Consider the following 26,434-nt stretch of genomic DNA (forward strand, 5'->3'; position numbering starts at 1 on the left):
GCGTTGAGATGGGGAACCCGGCATACCCCTAGACCTATTAACTCACCTGGCAACATAGTTCTATTGTTAATTGATCATAAAAGTTAGAATGATATACAGAGAGAGGAAATGTGTATGTACGAATTGCCTTTCAAACTGCTGTTAAAGAGTCTATCATCATACATTTTTTCAAATATAGTTATTTATAGTGATGGGAACTAAACTAATTTTTTTTAGTTAAACTAAAACTAAGTTTGAACTAAAAAAAAGTAATTAAACTTTTAGTTAATCACAAATTGAAAAAATTAGTTAAACTAAACTAAGAAACTTTAGTTAAACTTTTACTAACTATTTTGACCTTTTTTAAGGACGAAACAGCCAAACATGAAAAATATAAACAACAACCAATCTCTTTAGCAAAATGTAATAAACATTTATTTGTGCACATGAAAAAAGATTTAAATGTCTTTATGGGAAAGATGTAGATTAGAAGTTCTAATATAAGTTACCATTTTAGAAGTAATGATAAAACTTCATGTTGACTTGCTAACTAACTCTGACTCTAGAATATTCTGGATCTAATATCTTCTACAAACGAAATGATCAGAAATATAATCTGGATCTAGAATTACATCTAGCTACTAGACCTAGATCAAATAATTAATATTTTAATCTAAAAATAATTTAAGAAATACTAGTTACTACTACTACTACTAGATCTAAATAGAGTCTAGTAGATATCTTAGTAACTCTAGATCTATCTAGAGATTTTAGATTATTATAATTATGATTATAACTAGATATGGGCAATATGGGTATTTAGATCTATATACTCTATTAGATAATACTAGATCTAGATCTAATAGATCTAGATAGTATAATTATAATAATAATAGAAGTAGATGTAGATTTGTAGATCTAGTCTAGATTTAGTTAATTTAGTATTAGATCTAGTATAGTGACGACTATTATTAGTAGGCCTATTATAGTCATTAATATTATAGAGATCTATCATCTTTGCATCTTAGGTCTTAGTATAGGCCTAATAAGTAATCTAGATATATCTAGATCTAATCTAGACTCTAATAAACTCTAATTCTAGAATAGTAGAATCTCTAAACTAATAGTATTCTAGATCTATATTATTGACTTATAATTTTAAATTTACATTTTGATCTAAGACTAAGACTACTAAGAGTTAGACTCTACTTAAGACTAAGAGACTAAAATAATTAAATATAGACTATTATGTCTATAGATCTAATAGTAGTAATAGACTATGACTAATACTAATAGACTAGACGTCACTAGACTCTAACTCTAGATCTAGTAAAACGTTTTAAAATAAAAAGAGTCGACATTTCTTTTAGATCTATAGTAAAGCAAAATTCATTGCCTGCAGCTATACAGGAACACACTGGTGTTTAATAAAAAGCAGCAAAATGTAGATCTATAGAAGCAATTAAGAAATTATCAGGATTTATCAAGCAGCAAAACTTGCTAGAAATATAATGAGCACGTTTATTTTTCTCGCCTTTCAAATACCTTGAATTGGCGGGAATAGCGGCCATTATAGGGTAAAGGTCAAAAGGCTTTCTTGTGACCTGTGCACCCTCTAGTTTATTCTCTAGTTTATTCTCCTCTCTATTATTAATTATATATATATTCTCCAAATTACATAGATCTAAATATTTATTGGTATGCATGTTAAAAAAGTTTGTAAAATTTGTAATTAAACTTTTTAGTTTGTAACTAAAAAAAACTAATTAAACTAGAATTTAACTATACTTTTTTTTTTTTTAATTAAACTTTGGCCTTAACTAATTTTTTTTTAGTTAAACTAAAAGTTAGCAACTTTTTAGTTAACTTTTGCCCATCACTAGTTATTTATTTACAGTTTTCAAATTTAATTCCAATTTAATATTTGAAATTAATTTAATTTATTGCAGCTAACGAGATATAATTTTGGCATTTTTAATAATCATATTAATGAGCTCAATTATTGAAATAAAATGAGTAGGATTTTTCTCTTATATAATAAAACTATTAAAAGTTTTTATTGGTTTTGAAGAAAAATGTAACATTTTTTGGTATTTGGATTGTTTTAAAAATTTATTCGATGTTTTTTTTTGAAGCACTTAATTGTAGCATTTGCTATTATCTACTCAAAACTTTTGTCCCTTGAGTAGCAATAATTCCAAAGTTCCTATATAAAGCCTAGAGTAGTGATAACAGCTGACGCAGGATTACATGGGCCTCCTCCCTGCCGTTGTCGCTACATGTCGCCCGACCGACCGATTAATGGTAAAAAAAAAATTATTTAAAAAAATTAGCAACAAAAAAAGTTGTTAACGGACGTTGATGTGTAGCACCAAACTGCTGGTAGACAACTTATCTTATCTTATATAATACAGACGTTACTTCAAAAAAGTAGTCATGCATATTAACCAATGACTTAAATTCTGCCAAGTCACTTGTTTTCCTGGCTAGCTCAGGCAACCCATTCCATGCTCTAATAGCACTAGGGAAGAAGGAGTATTTGTACAAATTTGTCCTAGCATATGGGACGAGAAATGTGCCTTTATCTTTGTGTCTTTCAGAGTATTTTATAAAATTTTGATTTTGTATTTGAAGATAATGGTTCAGTGTTTTATGTATAATTGCTACTTTACTTTCGAGTGTTCTGTCCTGAAGGCTTTCTAAATTTAGTGATTTTACTAAAGGTGTTACTCTAGTCAAGTGTGAATATTCGTTTGTTATGAATCTCACTACTCTATTTTGTGTCTGTTCCAGTTTCTTAATGTTTTCTTGATTTGACTAACATTAAATCAATGCTCTCGCTACAACTAACAATAAATGCTCCCTTTCCATATCACACATTCCTTAACACTATGTAACTATGCTGCTAGCGGAATAGATGCCCGGCGTAAATTATTTCGACGCGTTGCTAGCTGATAAAGACACATGTTGGCGAGCGACTTTTAGAGCTCTTGTTTCTTACCAAAGATGTGCCTCTTATCTGTAGGATAGGGATTTAAAAACTTACACTCGCCTATTACAAAGCAAGTTAACAAATAATATTCCCTGGAATGCATTAAACATTTAACGAAAGAGCCGCAGCCAATGAGTCTCAAAGAGACACAAGCGGCTCGAGATCCACAGTTGGCGACCACTGCTCTAAGTGCAAGCATATATTACATCTTGGCATAACTAAGGGAACTGTATCTTACCAGTGAAGCTCAAACTGCGGCCTACGGGTCTTAGATACCCAGACCATAACTGGCCCTCAAAATTTAAAATCGTAGTGCATGAGGACGCCTCAAAGGATCGGTTCCATTTTATTTTCGGTAAAGCGGAGAGTGGCGGATGTATCGGAGAATAATGTGGCCCCCATGACGAAAAAGGTTGGGAACCGCTGATGCAGAACATAATCTTAGAAGGATTCCTCTCAGTACTGGGTCTACGTAACGATCTCAAATGTGTGTTGCAGAGATAAGACGTCGTCTTGCTGTACTAAAGCGAAAGCGGTCAGAGTACAAGAATATAAGAGAGCAATTGAACAGTTGTAAGTGCTCTCCACATATCGAGTTTATTTTTATTAGTTCCGGAGAAGTCGTGTCAGACGATGTACTGAATTAGTTTTTAAAGCATTCGAAAGAACTGGAGACGAATGTTAACCTGCCATAGTGTTTGCACAATGGTTGAGCAGACGACGAAAGTGTGGTTATGATTTTAAAAAAAAATAAGTAGGTGAATGGAAAACGGGCGATTAGAAGATTAGAAAAGGTGACGGTTGTTTTTAGCAGACGATTGTTTGGCAGGGATTAATCAGACGTGTTTATGAAGATGGCGATTTATAGAGCAGACAACAAGAACGTGTTTATGAAGCTGGCGCTAAAAGGGCAGAAGAAAAGAACGTGTTAGAAACAAGGTTACACTAAGAGTTTGTGTAGAAACACAAACTCAAAACCGGCCCCCCGAAGTGGTCCATCCAGGCAGGTACAAAGGCAGGTTTCAATATTTTCAGAAAGCACATAAGAATGAAATTCTATCAAAGACAAATGACAGAGAAGAATGAAGAACGAAGGTTGACAGATCTTGTGTGGTGGTCCAGTGGTCCAGCAGATTAATGGATAGGTGAAAGTGAATGTGTAGCTAGATGTGAACCTGGCCTAACTGATGTATCTAATTGATCTAATTGTTTTGTAAAGGGTCAAATTCTTATTCAACTCCTCAAGTAAAAAAGTTCGTAAACGAAAAAAATGCTTTTTTTTTCTTCCGGTGGTATTCTGTAGTTCAAGCGATAATATGAAAAATTACTTTAATTGTTGTTTTAAAATATGTCCAACTTATATGCATACTAAATAGATTTTTTCTCTTTTTAAAAAAATAAACTGATGTAAATGTAGTAGCTACCATGACAGAACTTATATAAAATTAGATTTTTCACTTTCAGAACTTTGAATAGTCTAAAATAATACAATGTCGATTTTCACTATCTTTTCAAGTTTACGAGATCTAAACGGGACGGACGTACGGACGAACAGACATTCCACACAAAACTAATAACGTCTTTTCCCCTTTCGGGGGCCGCAAAAAAAATGGCGATTAAAGAGCAGAAGACAAGAATGTGTTAATGAAGCTGGTGATTAAAGGGCAGACAACAATTAGAACCTGTTTATGAATTTCTTAATTAAAGAACAGACGAGTGTATTTGTTAATTTTATAAATACTAGGTAAACTATTTCGAAGAAACACATGTTGACAAAAGAATTAAAATAATTAAAAAGCATGTCCTTAGCAGTGATGGAGAGAGGTGTAATAGACCAACCATTCACAGCGTTGCCATGGCAGCAGCATGAATTGTAAAAAGAATTAAAAAAAAAAAAAAGGTTTATGGATACGATTGCCTTTAGAGTAAAAAAATATATCTTTTCTAATATATATATATATTATATTTCACACATCTACACATTATCATTGACAAAATCATATCACCTCAACATCGGCACTACTTTACATCAGCTTCTGTAAGATATTTACAAATGAAGCAACTTATTATAGCGAGAAATCCATGTACATTTAACTTTTCTGACAGGGGTGTCATTGCTGAGAAGCTTTCATCAGCATTTAAATGTGCCTACGGATGATATATTGTTGCTACTATTTGCATATCTGCTTGTAAAAAAAACTTACAAAGGATGTATTGCGATGTAGCTTGTTGCTCTTTCCACTTGCGCTGCCTTCGAAGGATCTTAAAAGTGACATGGAAAGAAAGAGTGTGTAATACTGAGATCCTCGCGAGAACATGCCTTCCCAGCATCTTTACAGTCCTCAGGCAACGCCGCCTGCGCTGGCTCGGACATGTTCGCCGGATGGAGGACAATTGCATCCCTATAATAATTCTGTACGGGCAACTTGCGTCTGGCTCAAGAAAAACTGGTCGCCCCCACCTCCGTTACGTGGATGTGATAAAACGGGATTTAAAATCAGTAAACATTGATACTGACCATTGGGAAGACATAGCCTTAGACCGCACTAGTTGGAGAGAGACGGTGACCTAGAAAGCCATGGACAGCGAGAAAACATCTTATCTTCTTCTTATCTTATATAATACAGACGTTACTTCAAGCTCTTGAAGAAAAGCGTGCCACACAGAAAATGGCCTGCTCCTCTACCTACCAAAAGCAAAGGCCACCTTGACCTGCAATATATGTGGACGGGAGTGTCTCTCCAAAATAAGGGCTCCACAGCCACATGAAAAAATGTTCGAGGTGACCATAGTCGTTTAACGACTGAAAGAGGCCAATATGTAATAATATATATGTATAGAAAGATAGATAGATAGATAGATAGATAGATAGATAGATAGATAGATAGATAGATAGATAGATACATATATACATACATACATACATACATACATACATACATACATACATACATACATACATACATAATGCATACTCATACATACATACATATATACATACATACATACATACATTCATACACACACACACACACATACATATATACATACATACACACACACATACATACATACACACATACATACATACATACATACATACATACACACATACATACATGCATACTCATACATACATACATACATACATACATACATACATACATACACACACATACATACAAACATACATACATATAAACATACATACAAACATACATACATACACACATACATACATGCATACTCATACATACATACATACATACATACATACATACATACATACATACATACATACATACAAACATACATACATACACACATACATACATGCATACTCATACATACATACATACATACATACATACATACATACATACATACATACATACATACATACACACACACATACATACATACATACACACACATACATACATGCATACATACATACATACATACATACATACATACATACATACATACATACATACATACACACACACATACATACATACATACATTAATTCGATAGAAAACGACTGCGGGGGTAAGGTTCAAACTCTGGGCCCTCAAAAGTACGGATTGTTCATTCCGCTAGCCGTGATGCATTGTTAGTGTTTTTAACTAGTGTCACAAAAACACACTAACGATTTGTTACACCTTTCAGAAGTCCTGGAAAGTATCTGCTGTTAGCGAAATGATACAAGACAATATGCTAATTATCTCAACGAGCCATTTATGTGTTATCACGTTTATTGTGTCATGCTAACCTGAACAATGGGTTGCAGTTATTACATAACATATGCGCCTTACTTTTATGACCTACATTTAAGACATATACTTTATCAGGCCATTACATACTCCCACACATTTCCCTGACCCTAATAGCAGCGCAAGGCAAAGTTAGATCTATGTATACGATTAAACAAGCAAAATAATAAAAAAAAAGCAATATCTCTCAATAATGTAGAAGTTATTCCTCTTATTTGATATTAAACAAAACATTGATTTTCAATAGATAATCAACTTTCTATTGATTCATGTTTTGTTTGGTACAGTAAATAATTGTTTAAAGTTGATCCGAAAATTGGTGCGAGAAAAATAACGTGTTCAATATCTAAGGGACGAAACCCTATTCTTTAAACGTATCTATAAATACTGAAGATCTAATTACCCTTGTTGTTATCAAACAAAATAATTAATTATCAGTAATTAATTGTCTTATTGTTTTTTTATTGATTCATGTTTATGTCCATGATTAATTTTGCAAAATTTTCAACTTGATCTGAGAATGGGTTTGTGAGAAATAACGTGTACATACTTTTTACTAGACAGACAGACAGACAGACAGACAGAGTTGATATAAGCTTTGAAGAAAAAAGAATCTGAAAAGAGAAGATATGGAAACAATGTCACCGATTGGAAGGGTTCTCTATTGCTACATAAGAACAGAGAGGTACATATATAAATTTGTATGCATAGAACTTGTTTCAGGACAGCTGGTTTTTCTGCGCATGGTTAGTAAACCTAGCCCTATGTTTTTATGATCTCAATATGGAACAATGAGGAGGACATAGTAAAAAAGAAAAAAAATATTCTCTATAATATTTCTTGACAGTAAAAGTTGGAAATAAAACCTTGTTTTACAAATTCCCAGTTCTTTCATTGAGACGGCTGTCCAGTGACCAGTAACTTATGTCACAACCACTCCCCCCCCCCCGTGTCTGTCTGTGGTCAAACGTATTCAAAAGGTGTGAGCTTTTAATTTTTTTTCCGGATGGAAGTATTCCATTGTCGACCCTTAACCGTTGGGTCAATCTCACCCTAAATAGTCTCGGTCGTAGCGAAGTCTTCAGTCAGAAGGAAGAGAGAAAATTATTTTTCTCCTTCCTAAACAGTGAGGGGGGAGACCTTCTCTTATTTAAAAGATCTAAAAGGGGCCTTGGTGAGAACTTTGACCATTCAAGGATTTGGTAAGGTTTAGCTGTGAAAAGTTTTAAAACCAAGAAAGGGGAAGATCGAATGTCAAATCAATAGATGTTCTGTTATGTCAACCTAACAACATATCATCTCCATCTTACAACATATCATTGACACTTAACAGATTATAAACAACAACATATAATTATCACCAAACAACATATCATCAACATCTAACAACATATCATTTTCACCAAACAACATATCATCAACATCTAACAACATATCATTTTCACCTAACAACATATCATCAACATCTAACAACATATCATTTTCACCTAACAACATATCATCAACATCTAACAACATATCATTTTCACCAAACAACATATCATCAACATCTAACAACATATCATTTTCACCTAACAACATATCATCTTTATCTTACAACATACCATCGCCACTTAACTTATTATCAACATAAATTATCATTATCACCTTTACAGCATATTTTCTCCCTGTCATAATATATCCTCTCAACTGAGCATATAACTAGCTTCATTAACATATCATTTTCACTAACTTATCATCTAAGAACATATTATTCCACAAAGTAAAATATTATCAACAGCTATCAACAAATTCTCTCCAGGATCAGATATACTTAAATGCGAAACAAGGTATATTAGGGCTCCCAATAAATATTTAGAACTGGCATGTAATATCTGGACCTGTAAATGGCCCCATATATCAAAACGTTTATGGTCGTTTTCAAGTTTTAAATAAGGCACCGATTTTCTTCACCTATTAAAATATTATCAACAGCTAACAACATATTCAACATATCATTTCCATCCTAAATGAATCATGTACCAATGTCTATCGACTTTTAATGTGTGCCAAATTAAAAATAGAGACACTAAAAAAAAAGTAACACAGATTCATGTTAATATTTTGTCAAATGTACATTTCCAGCGCGGGACACAAGGGCGGGCCTCCCCATGGTGCCTTCGTCACGCCACGCCATTCTCCACCGCTGACCTTATGACGCAACGAGAAGACATAACAGTATGAATAAATGCAGACCTTTTAAGTGGTTATCAGCACTACCTGCGAGTCACGGGGTTGCAATGACATGTTTAAAGTGAAGTCTACTGTTATCTGATAACTTGTTGTACTTAAGACCAAGAAGTAATCTGGACCAATTTAAGCGCCACAAATGTGTATGTGTAACTGTGGGCGCACTCAACACAGCGACACATCGTGTTAGAGTTGTTAAATCTTGTTATTAGGCCATTATGGTATTCGCTAAAGGGTTGATGGATGAATTCGTTCAATTTCAAGAAGAAACCTGATTGAATAAGTAAGTAGATAAGTTTATTGATTTTTTTTTATAATACCTCTATTCAAGTCACTCCTTCATGGAGTGATTTTTCTTATAAATTTAACAGTTGATGGATGTATATCGCTGAGAAATGGATTACTAGCTCATTGGCCACATGGGGAAAACTCTAGATTGACCGTTATAATTTTTCAAAGAAAAAAATTAAAAATGTAAATTTGGCTAGGAACTAAGTCTAGGTCTAGATCCTACATCGGTTTTTATAAGGACTATCACGTTCTTGAGAGGACTTTCGCATTCGTGAATGTCAGAATATTAAAGTTGATGATTCAAGAGTTTTATAAATTAATGTTCAGGAAAATTTTGAGCATAGTCTTCTAAGTCTAGATCTAAATGCTTATCATTGGAATATTAAAAGATATATTAGATCAATGCATTCGCTTGACAAGGATTCTTTCTCTGGGGAGAAGGGGGAGAGGGTGGTATAAAACATGTTTTTAAATCAAACATTCATTAATTTTAAAGAGAAAAAAAAACAATCGCTCAATAAGCTGCATTAAAGCAGATATTGTCTTTTTTAAAAATGCGATTAGAAATATTTTACCAATTGTTTTTGTTTGGCGCAATTTCATTCTTTTCAACTTTCTCAATTAGCTATGATCCTATCACTTGTCTAGACCAGTTTGGACGATGGGGGCGGGGGGGGGGGAGAAAGAATGGGATATCTGGGTGAAGATTACTGTGATAGCTTTTTAAACATATTTTATAAAACACAAATTTGTATGACTTGAATTTTAACCCGAGGGTTTAAGCCTCCCCTAACCACTATACTAGCGAAGTGCTTATGAAAATAGAAGGTTTCATGGCTATCTTAGTATAAGTTTCAAGCCTTTAAGGGATGACCCAATTCTCTACAAAAAAAGTATAACAATGTTTAATTCAACTTATACCGCCACATCTGTCAAGTACAATTTCTTTCCTTTGTTCGATACCAAACAAACTAATTAATTAACAATAATTAATTAACTAAATGTTGAATTTTCTATTGATACTTGTTTTGTCGGGTGTAAGAAACGATTGAACAGAATTTTAACTTAATCCGAAATTGGTTGTGGAAGAAATAACGTGAACGAAAATTGTACCAGACAGACAGACAGACAGGCAGACAGACAGAAAGACAGACCGACAGACAGGCAGGCAGACAGACAGACAGACAGACAGACAGGCAAACAGACAGGCAGACAGACAGGCAGAATGAGTTGATATAAGCTTTCTTGCTATCACAGACAGACAGACGGACAGACAGACAGACAGACAGACAGACAGGCAGAATGAGTTGATATGAGCTTTGTAGCTATCACCATTTTTACCTAACTAAATATGTGTATCATTCTATAGACCTTTCCCGTTGCTATATCCAGATGTCAATGTAGACACTGAAAGCCGTTACAAAGAAGAGAATTTCCCTTAGCCCTGGGAGGGCGGAAACCAGTCAAGTACTGTTGATAAACTAAGACAAGTACAATACGACAATGACGGTCAATGTGCCCTGCCTGGTAGCCGTGATACTCATGTACCTGTTGGTCCTGGTCATCGGAGTGGTCACTGCCAAGAAGACTCACAAAAGTCAGAATAGTGAGGAAGTGATGATAGCCAACAGAAGTTTAGGGTTTGGTGTGGCCTTTTTCACACTCACAGGTCAGTGGTCTGAACAGTCCTTAATTAAGACACAATGGTTTTAACTGCATAAGGTGTGACAAACTATGTAGGTCACGGTTGGGTCTTCGGAATCATATGAACTACTACTCTTTGCCTGAAACTTTAAATGTACAAATTACTTAGCTTTTAATATAACTTTAAAACAATGTCTATGATTCCGAAGTCTAAGGATGAGTGCAGTGTTTCGTATGACTATGCAGACCCAATTGCGAACTGCATATTTTGATGTAAGAATTAAACACATATATTAAAATATCTGTCTAAGCATTAGATTCTATGTTGTTGTTGTTTTTTTTGTTTGTTTTTTTTTAACCTTTAATTTGTTTAGCATTATGTCATTATCTTTTTAAAAACGTAACTGTACGTTTAACTTTAATCAGTTTTAACAACTCTTATATCAACTCTGTCTGTCTGCTGTCTGTCTGTCTGGTAAAAAGTTTATACACGTAATTTCTCCCATACCCTTTCTTGGATCAAATAAAAAGCGTGGTCGAGAGGCTAAGTGCGCTTGAACTTGGCTTGGCTACCTATGAAGGGGGCTCGAGGTTCGACTGAGCGCCTGAAAGCAGCACTGAAAAACTTTATCCTAGATATCCCCTCCCCCCACAGGTCCACATGCTCTGAGCATGCTATATAAAAGCAATAATTATTAATTAGTTTAAAAAATAAACCAATTAGTCAATTAATTATTTGTAATTATTTTTTTTATTTAATATTGTATAAGGGAAATAGCTTCTACATTAATGAGAGATATAGCTGTAAATGCCGAGTTCTTTTCCTAAGATAAGCTTTCTTTTCTTTTTATTTTTTTATTTTTCATTGTTTCCCATCAGCTACCATGGTATGTGGTGGTTTCATAAACGGCACTGCTGAGTTTGCTGCATGGCATGGGCTTCTACAGACACAGGCGCCCATCGGATACTGTATAGGATTCTTCTTAAGTAAGTAAAAAGTCTCAAAGCATAGAAACAGAAGTCAACACTGCTACATATAGTACTTGTATAGCAAGACATTCACCCAAACGTCATTTTCTGTAATGTCGCTGTAACATTGTTATGGGTGTGTGTGTTACGGTGAGAAGATAGCGATTGGTTCATGGCTATGCAGTCCGAATGGTGCAAGGTAAGCGGCGTTGTCGTAAGCTGTATTGGGTACAGGGAAGTTCAGTAGGAAATCGGCGCCTACGTGGGCGCCATTATCCCGTTGGTCGTTAGAAAGGCTTTTATCCAACAACCAGGCCTGGACAAGGGATTCCCCATCCCGAGTCCTGTCTGAAGCCTCCCAGCGGTAGACAGCCATATAGGTTGAATGGGCCAGACCGGGCCGTGCCGCGGACACAGCGCACCGTCCCTGTTCTCCAAACCCACTCGCTATAAGAACAGCGCTTACTGTGGGGAGCTTGTCTCATGTTCCTATACTGTAACCGCCGCTATTCCGTGCGGGGGTCGCCACTCCAGGCTCCTGGTTCTGATGACGACCTCCTATGTGGAACGGCGTCGCGGACTTTTTGGGCTGGTGTGCGGGCTACTTGTCCATCCCTACCCCGAGTGAGATAAAAAAAAAAGCTCACCCAGGGAGTCCCGCAAAGGCCTGGTTCGCTACTCGTACTTAGCCTATCTAGTTCCACTACTAGACGTTTCCACCGAGGCGCCACGCTGAGGCGACGGGCAGCTGGAATCCTCCGGCCAGACGACTCCAGAATGCCAGAGTGAAAAGACATATTTTTGTAGTGAGCTACATTTTGTTCAAAATACCATTTCATATTATGACCTAAGTCTACTACAGTTATTTCATTTCATCTCAAGTAAAACTTGTCTCTATTGCATTAAACGTTATATTTAGTTGGGATTCAAGGTATTTTACGCTTTACAAGTTAATATACAATACGCCCTCAGCGAATTAGTTGTCTACCAGCAATTTGGTGTTACAAGTCAAAGACCGTCAACAACACCAATCCAAACACTTTTCATTCTGTAAAGGAAAATAGAATACAACAGTACCATCTTTAGTGCTAAATAAATAGAATACAACAGTTGTTGCTAAATAAATTGTATACTTTAGTGTAGCGCCCAGCCCACCCCATCAAATGCTTGAAAGACCAGATCAGGCGCCAGCTTGCTTTGACTGAAACAGAAGAGAGCACCTTGCTGGATGCAGCTTCGGAACGAGACAGATCGTGGGATACACATTTGAGACTAAAAGTAAATCTACTGTTGAGGACTGACGTAGACGACGGGAAAAAAACAACAAGTAAATCGACCATTGGCAGATATTGGTTATGTCTGCATTGGCTGTGGCAAAATATGTAGGTCACAAGTAGGACTATGTAGCTGTGTGACATAAGTTTACTGTACTCGTCCTTAAACTTGAAGACAAGCCTTATTATTATAGTGTACAAATAGACGCTGATTTAGCTTCTCAAAGTGTTTCTCTTAATCAAACAGTACAACTGTATTTAATTTAATTTTTAAAAATGCAACCACGCGTCAGTAGGAAATATTTCTAAATCTGTCAAGTCAGGTTAACAGTTTTTTCCGTGATACTTATTCAATAAAATTAATAAAATCAGTAAACTTAGAGACACTTCAGGACAAAAGAATAAAAAGTAAAGTAGCTATAATACATAAAACACTAAACCATAATTTACAAAGAGAAAAAACAAACTTATGAAATACTCAGAAAGACACACAAATAGAGGCACATTTCTTATTCAGTACGCTAGAACAAATTCGTAAAAGTGCTCCTTCTTCCCAAGGGCCATTTTAGAATGGAATGGGTTGCATGAATCAGCCAGGAAACCCAATGACAGCAGAGTTTAAGTCAGTGATTAACATGCATGACTAGATAGACACATGAAATGCGTAGGACTTAATAATATTCTTTTATGAAGTAACGTCTGTAATATATAAGATAAGATAAGATAAGATAAGAAGATAAATATAGTCACCTCTACGTTTGTTTTCAATACGTTTCCGAGTTTCTTCCAATTATTTGGTGCTAGCCCAAACTCGCCTGCAGGCTGAAGGCAGAACACACTCGCGGTATTCTTGAAGACGGTTCTGAATGCAAACCACAAGGTCGGGAATCCATCAAATAACTGCATATACAATTCTACATACCACCACATGCATGGGCGGACTGGCTATATGGGCATTCGGGCAAATGCCCGGTGGGCCGGTACCCAAGTGGGCCGGTAGGGCCACCGAAAGGGCCGCATGAATGCCAGTAAATTGTTTCGAGATTTATATTTTGCTCTTAAAAGGCAACACTTTGAGCGTCGTGAGTAAATAAAAATATTTTTTACGCTTTTCAAGTCTAATACTAATCTAAAGCATGGTTGTAAATATCCTTTATTCGTCTATAGTGCTTCTAGTAGACTGCACTAAACGACAAACAAGAAAATTAAGGCATTTATTTCGAATAGAGATCGACGTTAGTGTGAATCTATAAAGGGATCACCAACAACATTCCAAGTCCTAAAGAAGACATGTCCAGTCACATACGAATTCTTTTTTTGTTTGATGGAGTTGGCCCTCTACGAAGTCCTTCACAAATCACAAGTATTATCTTGAACAGTGTTGAAATGTGTTGATTGTAATCAAAATACAAAAGAATCTAAATAAGAAGGAGCAGAAAATAAGTAATAATAACTATTGCTGGAATGCTGTGCAAAACAATATTACAAAGAGAGTTTATGTTATCACACAAACTCAGAGGTGGCCCCCATCGAATTTACTAATGCACCAGGAATATTCAAGCCATAGTCTTGTTTTGATCGTTTAAAGTAATAATTTTTTTTAATCATTTGGCGTTATATTTCACATAAAAGCAAACAGAACGACACGTAGTCTTCGATAAGACTCTTCTGGAATAAGTAGAGTAACGTTAACTGATCACCTAAAAACGTTTTTTTTTTATTTCAGTTCCAATGGGTACCTGACATTAGTTGGGGAAAAGCGGTTGGTCTTTGTGCTGACCACATTTCACCCTCGTAAACCGTAGGCCACATAAACAGATGACCTTTACATCATCTGCCCTATAGACCACTATAGGTCTAACCCTTTACTTACTTTACTACTGGGTAATTGTGTACTATGCTTTTCGCATCAGATGCACTTCGTAATGTGATTTACTGTTTACATAATAAATAAATCTGCACCCCTTAAGCAGTAAAAAGATAAGCTATATCTTAATAATTTATAGATGTGAATTTTGCTCAAATTGTTTAATACATTGAAATCTAGATCTACGTCTGGCCATCTATTTAGTCTAATTTAGATTGGTGTCATTCACCAACTTTATGATGACAGCATTTACGAACGAACAGGCTTAACACCATAAGAAACACTAATGCCAAGACGACAAAGTTATTGACTTATGTCGAAATACAAAGAGGCTTTGCTAGAACATCAGATTATCTTGACAGCATTTGTTTTACTTGACAGCATTTGTTTTACTGAACGTAAGGATATTAAAAACAAGTGGATATGTTCTGTTGTGTATGTGTGTAGCCAGCTTTAAAATGCAATCAAACTAGGTTTCCAAGTTACTAAGAAAGCAGTATATGAGAGTACAGTTCGCTTTCGGATCTTGCGATCTATAGATCAGTTGTTAAGATCATTTGTTTCTTTGCCAATGGTTAACGAGCAGGGTGTCATGTGGCCATCACAATGACCAACATACTTTACTTTCTCAACTAAAGTCAGGTACCCGTTAAAGTTGGGTGGACTCAGGGGAGCCCTAAAAATCCCGAAATTAAAAATCCTAGTCTTCACCGAGATTCGAACCCAAGACCCCAGGTTCAGAAGCGCTTAACAACTCAGCCACCGCGCCCCCATGACCTTGTGAGATGGACAGTTAAAATAATGGAGAATGAAGAGTTGTATTTGTAAATTAATGTTCAAATGTCTGAGCCAATGGCGAGGAGTGAAAGTGAATCATATACAATTACAATATGTTCGTTAATGGGGGGTCTTCATCTGTCTTGAATGTGAATGCTAATGTATATGGTAGCAGGAACAATAAGAGATTCCCCATTCCAAGTGTTATACTTTATTCATTTAGTAATAGCACTTATTAGATAGTTTTAAAATCATCTAATAAACTATTCATATACTAACTACTTTGGATACATTATTAAAATGTACACAATAATTTTGAGGTCAAGTAGGATTGGACACTCATCATGTGGCACACAATCTGTGGGCCCAATCGTATAGAAATGCCCGGGCCGGTTTTGGCTCCCAGTCCGCCCCTGACCACATGTACACAGAAATGTATGTACATATAAGCTTCATAGTTGTAGGTACATTACAGCTAATGATATTGTAACATGTTAAATAGTTTTTTTGTTGAAGTATATACGGTCCAAATTTTCGATAATTTTCGGACGGTTCTAAAAATAATTTTTAAGTCCATTTATTTTTCTTTGATGATGCACTGTTTTAATTAAAACATTGATTATAAAATATGCTCTGGAAAAGAATAAAATTAAAATGATTTTCAATTTTAATTTGTTTTCAGGTGGAATCTTCTTTGCTCCCAAACTGAGGAGAGAGAAATACATCACGATGTTTGACCCCTTTCAGTTTAAATATGGCCGTAAGATGGGCTCCCTGCTCATCTTCCCACATTTGTTTGGGGATGTCTTCTGGTCTGCCACAGTGCTAGCTTCGTTGGGTACGTCAAACGATTGTTTGCTTAAGCCAAACGCTAGCTAAGAATTTCAAGGTTTATAACTGCCTTCCAAAATAACACTTAGTAACACATAAGTTTCATCTTGCCTAATTATAATGAATTAGATTTCATCTGAATTGAATGAGGTGATGATTCGACCATACGTAGGATTTGTGATACTCTGCAAATCAATTAGTCTGCGCAAGGAATTTTTATAGTGGACTGTGGATTGCTCAGACCAAAACCACTCTTTAGCCCAAATGTCAACCTCTGACTAGATTTTATCTAATACTGAAATAAATAGACTTTATAATCAAGTTCTTTGATGTTGATACATAGGTTTTGAGATCATATGGACAATTTCTTTCGGATAAGTTTAGAGAGTAAAAAAGATATATTTGTTACATAGCTAGGCCCTAGATCTAGCACCATCAACATGTCTTGTACAACTAATTTTGGGGAATCAGCTCGATTTTAGAAACTGCACACGACATTTTGTTGTTGGTTACTCCGCATATGTTTTCTTTTTTTAGTGTTAACTTAAAAGGATATTTTATAAATATAATTTAAAGCTTCCTCTTTTATATTTGAACGTGAACAGGTGCTACTGTGTCTATCATTGTTGATTTAGACCCTACCTTATCAATCATCGTCTCCGCCCTTGTCGCTGTGATCTATACGTTCTTAGGCGGGCTGTACGCAGTGGCATATACTGATGTTATTCAACTGATTCTAGTGGCTATAGGATTGGTAAATCTATACAATTTGTAAAGAGTGAGATAGAGAGAGAGAGAGATAGAGATAGAGAGAGGAAGAGAATGGAAAGAAAGATGAACAACAGAAGAGAGAGAGAGAGAGTAGGAGATAGAGTAACGGAGGAAGACAGATTGAGTGCAAGAGAAAAAATAAGAGTGACGGAAACAGAGAGTAACGTTGAGACAGAGAGACAGAGTGGGAGACAGGAATTGTCAGAGAGATAGAGTGGGAGACAGGAATTGTCAGAGAGACAGAGTGGGAGACAGGAATTGTCAGAGAGACAGAGTGGGAGACAGGAATTGTCAGAGAGACAGAGTGGGAGACAGGAATTAACAGAGATAGAGAGAAAGAGAGAGAAGGAGATGCAGGCAGTGACAGGGTAAAAAAAGCAGAAGAAAGAGAGAGAGAGAGACAGGGTGACAGAGATTAGGAGACAGTGAGAGAGAATAAAAGTTAAACGAAAGACAGGATAAATTAACATTATTAAAGAGACGCAATGCATGTGATGCTTGTTGATCTTTAAGCATATTATTTAATTCACTTTAAAAATCAACTTAACATCATTTGTTGTTTGTCATGCTTATACAATCTTTGTTTGTACACTGCTCCAGGTAGTAGCTTGCCCGTTTGCCATGACTGACCAGCACGTAAACCTGGACAACATCACCAGTACATGGGTTGGGGAGGTCAAGTCAGGTACTGAATGGTTGTACCTGGACACATACTGTCTTCTTATTCTGGGTGGAACAACTGTCCAGGTAAAATTTGTGTTTTAGTTACCAATGCTTTCTCTTTCTCTCTCTCTCTCTTACGCTCTGGCTCTCCCTTTTCAGTATCTCTTTCCTCTTTTACAAAGCTTATATCAAATCACTCTGTCTGTCTATCTGTCTGTCTGGTAAACAGTTTAAACATGTTTTCTCCCCATTCTCGGATCAAGTTGCGATATCTGTATTGTCTTGTAGCCCTTCTACCAGAGGATATTGGCCTGTAAAAGTGCAAGAGTTGCAGTTATCTCCACTTGTATGGCTTCGCTTTTCAGTTTTCTGCTGTCCATTCCAGCATTTATAATAGGAGTCGCTGGATCCGCCGCTGGTAAGTTTGATCAGAGGTCTTCAGACTCTTTATGTACAGAATGTCTTCTGAAAATATTTTCATATAGTAACATGATAGAGAGAAAGAGAGAGAGAGAGACAGGAAGAGAGAGAAAGAGAGAGATTAGAAAGAGACAGACAAAGAGACGGAGAAAGAGAGAGAAAAAGAGGCATAAAGACGGAGAGAGAGAGAAACGACAGAGAGAAAGAAAGAGAGAGAGAAAGAAAGAGAAAAGGGGAGAAATAGAGAGAAAGAGAGACAGTGATACGGAGAAAGAGAGAGAGAGAAAAAAAAACAGAGAGATTGGGAGATAGAAACAGAGAGAGAGACACACACACACACAATAGAGAGAGAGAGAGAGAGAGAAAATGAATACATTTACTAGACTTATTAAGCTGCCAAACTAAATATGTATGATTACTTAGTTTTTTTTTTGTATTACCATCTTATGTTCTTTATCAAATCATTTTTCTTAGATTGGAACAGCACTGACTACACAGGACCACTACCTATCCCAGAAGAACGCAGAAGTCACATTCTTCCCATGACGCTCAGCTACTTGGTCCCACTTCCTGTTTCTATTATTGGCCTTGGCGCCATTTCTGCCGCGTCGATGTCGTCTGCTGATTCCTGTTTTCTGTCCACAGCTACAGTGATTACGAAAAATATTTATAAGGATATCTTCAGGAATAACGTGAGTTTCAAACAGCTTGTATCATAGTGCATACACTTCTAAAGAATGGCTAAAGTCTGTATTCTAGAAACATAGACTGCCTGGCTGCCTGGTCGTGCGGTTTGCGCGCTGGACTGTCGTTCAGATTTATCGATGGTCCAGGGTTCAAACCCTATCCGCTCCCATCCCCCGTCGTCCTGCGGGAGGTTTGGGCTAGGAAGTAAATTATCTTCAACTCTGAAGGAACATCCGAAACATGTAAAAACATTTTACAAAACATTTTAGACCCAATAGAAGATAAAATTATTGTATGGGTTATATGAATCTAAAAACTATGAAAATATTATTTACTATACCTTTATTCAAGTCTCTCCTTATTGGAACTTTGATCCAGGAATATGGACAGCTGATCTCAAAAACGGCTTTTCCTAGAAACAGTTGATGTAAATCGCGATCTATGGGGTAGATGATGTAAAGGTGACCTGTTACTATGGCCCACGTTTAACCAGGGTATCATGGGGCCAGCACAACGAACAACCGTCTTTACTTTTCCTCAACTAATGTCAGGTACCCATTAAAGATGGGTAGACTCAGAGATATCCAAAATAAAAAAATCCCAGTCTTCACCAGGATTCGAGCACAGGATCCCGGTTCGGACGCCAAAGGCGTTACCACTTGGTCACCGCACCTCCATCGTAGCTTTAGGTTTGATGATTTTTTTCCCCACTTTGTGCGATTCTATAAATATATTTTTCGTTTATTTTTTTAGGCCAGTGACAGAGAATTGATGTGGATTTTAAGGATCTTTATTGTTATATCCGGCACTGCCGGCACAGTAATAGCCATTTATGCCACATCTATATACGGGCTGTTCGTTCTCTGCAGGTAGAACTACTTTTAGTATTTATCGTAGTAATAGGAATAATTTTCTATTATTCATTCACTATTTAAAGTTTTTTTTTTTGTTTTGTTTTTTTTACGAATCCTGAATCAACTCACTCTGTCTCTCTTGTCAATCTGGTTAAATGTTTTTACGCGTTATTTCTCCCACACCCAATCTCGGATCAAGATGAAATTTTGCACAATCATTTCTTTTACCGGACAACACATGAATCGATAAAAAAATATTAACCAATTAGTTATCAAATTAACTATTTGTAATTAATTGTTTGGTATCTCGAACAAGGGAAACAAATTTTACTTAACTGAAGTGGTGGTATAAGCTGAATTAGTTCCCTTTTATAGGTCCCAGCGCTAAGTTGTAATAAACAATATATAACTATACAATCGTTTCTAGTCATAAATACCTCACTAGCAGAGTGGTTAGCATGTCGGCCTGAGGAGGCGTGAGCCACGAGTTCAAATTATGTCGTTTCCCTTTCTTTTGTTGTTATTCTTTTTGTAAATGCTTTTAAAAACCAATTACGGTAAAATCCACCCAGATATCCCTTTCTTTATTTCCCGCCCCCCCCCCCCCCATTTCTCCAACTGGTCCAGACAAGTGATAGGTTCATAGTGAATTGAGAAAGTTAAAAGCATGAAATTGTGGTAAACAAAAAACAAAATGTTAAAAATATTTTTTTTTTCATACGCACGTTGTTGGTCTAGAATAGCACTATTACAAACTTTAACTACATGACTGACTCAAACCAATTCATACAAGTACTCTTCGTATAAGTTTTTGTTAAAGTATTTTTTTAGGTTTATCTTGTTTCTTATTGAAATAATCAAGCCTTACCTATTATACAGTGTAATAACAACCCACAACATATTTTAAATGTAGTTGCTTCTCATTGATTTCATTAATTACATGTTACTGTATTCACTCCAGTGATTTGCTGTATGTAATTCTTTTCCCACAAATGATTGGAGTCCTGTGGATTAGATTGACGAACACGTATGGCATGGTTTCCGGTTTTGTTGTTGCGCTAATTATACGCATCTTAAGCGGTGACCCTACTTTGAATATCCCGGCTGTGATTAAATATCCCCTGTATGAGGAAGAAACCGGAACACAGCTGTTTCCTTTCAGGTCAGTAGTAAGACACTTGTATTGGTCTGTTTAAGAAAATGTCTTATCGTATCGCACGATAAATAAATTACTTCACTTTAAAACGTTTGTAAGGATTTCTATGGCATATAACGTGACGTTCCGCCAATTTCAAGTTATCAAACTTTGCTTGTTGCTTATGATAACTTAAATATTGTTTAACATCTAGCCAATTTCAACTCTTCTTTTGGGTATCAGCCCAATTTTACAATACGATGAATGAATACTGATGTTTTTTTGTGTTTTTTTAAAGTCTTGATAGCTATTGGTCAGACTATATGCCTGCCTGGTCGTGCGGTTTGCGCCTTAGACTGTCGTTCGGAATTATCGATGGTCCCGTGTTCCCATCCCCCGTCGTCCTGAGGAAGGTTTGGGCTAAGAAGTAAATTATCTTCAGCCCTGAAGGAACATCCGAAACATAGTAAACATTTAACAAAAATATCGACGCCACTCGTTGATCAGGAAACATGAAAAGGACCAAGATGCATGTGTGTAGTCACTGAATGAACTATTTAAGTTGTGTCTGTTCTATTTATGTGTATGTGTCTGTTCTATTTGTGTGTATGTGTCTGTTCTATTTGTGTGTATGTTTTTGTTGTGTTGTCTTTACATGAGAAAAGAGTTCTTGTAATCATAACAAATTTCCATAACTATCAATAAAGCAGTCTTAGTCTTATTTTGTGGTATTTAGGCATTAGTTTGTGGTATTTAGGCATTAATTTGCATACCATATGCTGCCGAAATCAGTCAATAGGCATCGCCAAGTCTGCTAAGTCTTCTTCTATCCCTGCCAGACCCTCTATGTCGTCCGCAAGGCGCAAGCTAGTAACTCTTCTACCGCCAATGCTTTTAGCACCTTAGTAACCTTCGAGAATTTTTTATCTAGAATTCTAGATCTAATTGTGACTCCGCCATCTTGTAGGTAGAAACCAATGTCAACAATCCACAGATGTACAGATCACGTGGTTACGTTATTAGCGGAATGTCGTCACGTGATGATCAAGCGAAGATCTTTGGCTGGACGTTTATCCTCCATCTAATCTCCGTTTTCGTGTTATTTCTTAGAATATGGCAACCTTTTGTAGTTTTCTTCTAAGGCTGACCAATAGACTGGCATTTCATCAAGGTTTTTTCGTTCTTGATAGTGGGAGGGGGCATAATATTTATAAGGTATTACCAGCATCTACCTTTCTTTTGTCTTGTGTTATTTCTTTTTTTGTAGATAAGAAACTTTATTTGACGAAAGTGATAAAAGTGTGGACTCTTGATAAGCGTTGTGAAGGATTGGTCCGTAGACATTCATGCTTAACGCTGTCCAGTTAATCCACATAGTGATTCTTATAGACTCTAGAAGCTGTATGTTGCAGACTTGCAAACTAGCTACTCTATCAAGGATCTTACCAATAATGCTTAGCTGTGTACCATAACAAATTGAATTACAAATGATGTCATGTCTAGAGTCTCTACAGTAGCGTAACTAGGAATTTGTTATCATTTGGGGGCCCTGGGAACTTGACCTCTTTCAGGGCTCCTGCATTTCGCCTAATATTTAATATTTAATGTTAAAAAACACACTCATTTGCTGGGCACGGGGAGGTTTTTCAATTCTCCCCTTCCCTCCACCTGCCTAGGTACAATGTCGGCCACTAAAATAGATAACAATTTTGCCAATTAATATTTTTCGTTTTGTTGCATGGTCAGGTAGATATGATCATGCATATAAGTTGCGCTTCAGACCAAATCTGTAACAGATTATTTTTTTTTCTACAGAACTTTCTGCATGGCCTGCGGCTTTGTAGTCTTGATCGCCGCCTCTGCTTTGACTAACTTCCTCTTCAGCAACGATTACTTGTCCATTAAATACGACATCTTCAACTGCCGTCGTCAGAGGTCTCACCAGAACCGCAACTGGTCTAAAGATCCGCCAAGTCTGGGTGCAGAGGACGCCCTTCTAAAACTTCAGGACATGAAAAGCAACGGAAGTGGGAAATAACCGCTTTTAGACAAGTCATTGTTTTGAGGGAGACAGAATAGGTACAGTTTAGAGCTGTGGACCACATTTTGACAGTGACAGTTTTAAGCAACTGGCCGGTGAACACAGAAAACTGCATGTAAAACTGCATGTAAAACTGCAAGTAGAGATTCGATTTAAATAAGTCTGTATAACTGAAAGACGCATGGAACAAATGAGTGATATATCTAAGAGACTAATTATTTGTGTGTAATTCTTTTCTTGTTATAATCTCCATAAAGATAGAGTCTTACATTAAGGCAGCAACTACATTGACTGTTTTTGTAAATAGGGTATCAAAATGGAGTGTATGGTCTAGAAACAGTAACAAAGACAACTTGAAATAGCGTAATTTATCTCAAAGAGTTGTTTTAAAACAGCACAAATTTTTTGTTTAACCTTGTTTATAATCCTACCTCAGTCTTATATCTAAATAAAACCCAATGTATCCCACATTAATGCATAAAAAGAGAGCCGTTACAAAAGTGTTACGGCAAAGATAACACTATGGTATTGTAATCTAGTTATCCTAAAATTGCTGGAACATACTGATAGGGAAGAATGTTTTAACTTTTCAATTAGTTTTTTACAATTGTAAGTTAAGACTCCTATTGATTTGAAATCGATTGTTAGAAGAACTATTCATTCTTATAGTAAGAAACATTCAGGAAACTGCCATAAGTTTTTACGAACTAAATGATCATACATCAACTAGAAACTATCCATTATTCTGTAAACTGTGAAAATGAGAGATACTTTCTAACGGCATTTTAGAGTAAATTTAATCAACATGCCAAGATGCAGGGTTCTTGTCGACAGGGGAAGTAAACACCTTAATAAATACAGAAATAGTTTTGTTTATTCTATTTCCGTTATTACCTCCCTTACACTGCTTCCCTCTTTAAACCTGGATCAATACAGACCTTCTTTGATTTCTTTTCGCTTTTCATTAATTAAATTATTAATTAGTCTTGCTTACAAGGATTTGGAATAATTGATTTGGTCTTTCGACCCGATGGTCCCAAGTACAAATCTCTCGCGCTTCCCTCCCCTATCGTCCTGCAGGAGGACTGTGACAGACGTAATAGTCTTTCCTTCTGAAGGGACTTTAAAAATGGGAAAACAAAACGACACAAGGGAGGGGCGCAAAAAGTGTGTTTTTTTTCCCAAGAGACAGAAAAAAATCTTGTATTTACATTGTTGTTTACACATCAAATATACATGACATTATTCAAATTGTTGTCAATATAATAGCTAGGACTTAGGACACAAGGTGTCATGTCTTCTTTTAAATCTCTGCCTTTTCCCTAGTTGCATCTGTAACAAGATGGACTAAAAACTTGATTGTCTTTTTTTTTTAATATAAAAGCACACCAAAATATGGGGCGAGGTGGCTGAGTGGTTAAGCGACTTGCTTCCAAACCTAGGGTCCTGGGTTCGAATCTCGATGAAGACTGGGATTTTAAATTTTGGGATTTTAGTACACCACTGGTCCACCCAGCTCTAATAGGTACCTGACTTAAGTTGGTGAAAGGCAGCCTGCTCGTTAACCGTTAGCCAAAGAAACAGATGACCTTAACATCATCTTCCCCATAGATCGCAAGGTCTGAAAGGGGAACTTTACTTAACCTTTTTAACGCAATATATCTCCGACTCCGCAATGATTTCGGACTTTCTCAAGCCATAGCTGTTAACTTTCTTTTGACGACTTTCACAAAAAAATACTAACGTCATGTTTAACATGATTACACAACAATCACGTTCAATATAGACGCCCCTGAGCTTTATGCATATCGAAATGTTCGAACCTCAGTATCAACCCGTATCGTCATCTGTGTGTTACTTGATTTGACTTGCGGTAGTACGAGGGTCACGAATGTTAATGCTTTTGTCTTGTGTGGCACCACCAGAAAATTGTTGAGAAACACTGTAGCTATTGAAGGGTCTTCAGTTCGAGGACTTTTTTTTTAGTTATGTCTTAAGAATAGCTATATAAGCCTTTCCTTTAGATATTTGAGATTTATTTAACAAGTCTTCTACGTATTATTACATACTTATGGCAGTGAGAGTTTGTGCTGCTATAAATGATAGTTTCTAATAACAAAATAACTTATTATGACTGTTATTCTTGCTGTATAAGCCGTGGAGTTTATTTAAACTTATTGCTATATCACTGTTTCATTTGTGTTTTTGTTTTTGTTATAAATTGTATTTTTATATATTTAAGTATGAGACATGTTTACGGTGACTATTGCAGTAGAAATTCTTTTCGAAAATCAAGGTCATTGATAAAATTTACATAGTTTATGGCATTACAAGATCCTCAGGGCTCGCTAAGTACCTTCGTTCAGGAAACAGTACCAGGCAAAAAAAGAAGAGGCAGACAGAAAATGTGATGGGAAGAGACCAATGACGAATGGACAGGCCTTACATTAACATAGACTCCATTCAAGGCAAAAGACAGAAATGGAAAAAGGCGGTTGAAAGATTATAGGTGGTGCTCCAAAGGTTCAACAAAATAAAGTGTAGATCAAGGTGAAGTGAAGAGTAACCGTTAACAAGCTATAAACTTTCCTTCAAATTTCTTTAATTTGTAACAGATCATCTCCCATCACAACCTGTCCACTGTGTTGTCGATCTTGAGGCCGAGGCATTTGATCACGTGACCTGATGTTGTCCACGTTAATTTAAGAGTGCCATGTTTAGACATTGAAAAAGGCCCTAAGCTATAAGAGATATGGGGCCCTTTTAAAGTCCAGATATTATACGCCAATCGCTAAATATTTCTTGAGGGCCCTAAGCTATAGCGTAATCTGGACCTTCTTTTTCATAATTTCTTAACTAAAGGGAAAACTAAACTAAAAGCGTCTGTGTAACATTACAGTATTTCATTTGCTTAAACAATTATATCTAACACTTTTAACGATATAATTTAACTAATTTTTTGTTTACTTTTTTCAAGTTATAAAACAAAACAAAAGCATTTATGTTTTGCATTAAAATTTAGTTAGAAAGCGTCATCCTTATTATTGTATCCTAATGTCCAAATGTTTGGACATGATTTGTTTGCACTACTTGTGTTTATCATAAGTTTTTTTTACCTAATATTCTATATCTAATAAAGATCTCTTTGACAAATCGGCTCTAGCTTTATTTATTTGTAATTTTTTTAAAATAAACATTTTAATGTTTTATGGTGCGTGATTGTAGAGAGGTTA

General features: G+C 36.0%; 1 protein-coding gene across 2 annotated transcripts; it reads left to right on the forward strand.

The window, feature by feature from the left end:
* Positions 1-8,887: 8,887 nt before the first annotated feature.
* LOC106078698 (high-affinity choline transporter 1-like) lies at positions 8,888-26,358 on the forward strand. 2 transcript variants are annotated; one of them, XM_056013806.1, is made up of 11 exons: positions 8,888-9,260; positions 10,638-10,937; positions 11,792-11,899; positions 16,482-16,637; positions 17,236-17,384; positions 18,002-18,148; positions 18,353-18,482; positions 18,959-19,176; positions 19,925-20,040; positions 20,987-21,187; positions 22,976-26,358. In XM_056013806.1, exons 2-11 carry the CDS (start codon positions 10,772-10,774, stop codon positions 23,196-23,198), a joined length of 1,614 nt encoding a protein of 537 aa, XP_055869781.1. In that variant the 5' UTR covers positions 8,888-9,260; positions 10,638-10,771; the 3' UTR covers positions 23,199-26,358. The 2 variants fall into 2 exon arrangements, with proteins under 2 accessions (XP_055869781.1, XP_055869782.1); XM_056013807.1 differs by having other exon boundaries at positions 10,661-10,937.
* Positions 26,359-26,434: the final 76 nt, after the last annotated feature.

The sequence above is a fragment of the Biomphalaria glabrata genome, chromosome 16 (assembly GCF_947242115.1).
Source record: "Biomphalaria glabrata chromosome 16, xgBioGlab47.1, whole genome shotgun sequence".
NCBI lineage: Eukaryota > Metazoa > Mollusca > Gastropoda > Planorbidae > Biomphalaria > Biomphalaria glabrata.

Excerpts from the sequence above, each read along its gene's own strand:
- LOC106078698 (XM_056013806.1), top strand. The coding sequence starts at position 10,772 with ATGACGGTCAATGTGCCCTGCCTGGTAGCCGTGATACTCATGTACCTG. Across the intron at positions 18,149-18,352 it reads TGGGTGGAACAACTGTCCAG|CCCTTCTACCAGAGGATATT; the intron begins GTAAAATTTGTG and ends ATTGTCTTGTAG. Across the intron at positions 18,483-18,958 it reads AGTCGCTGGATCCGCCGCTG|ATTGGAACAGCACTGACTAC; the intron begins GTAAGTTTGATC and ends CATTTTTCTTAG.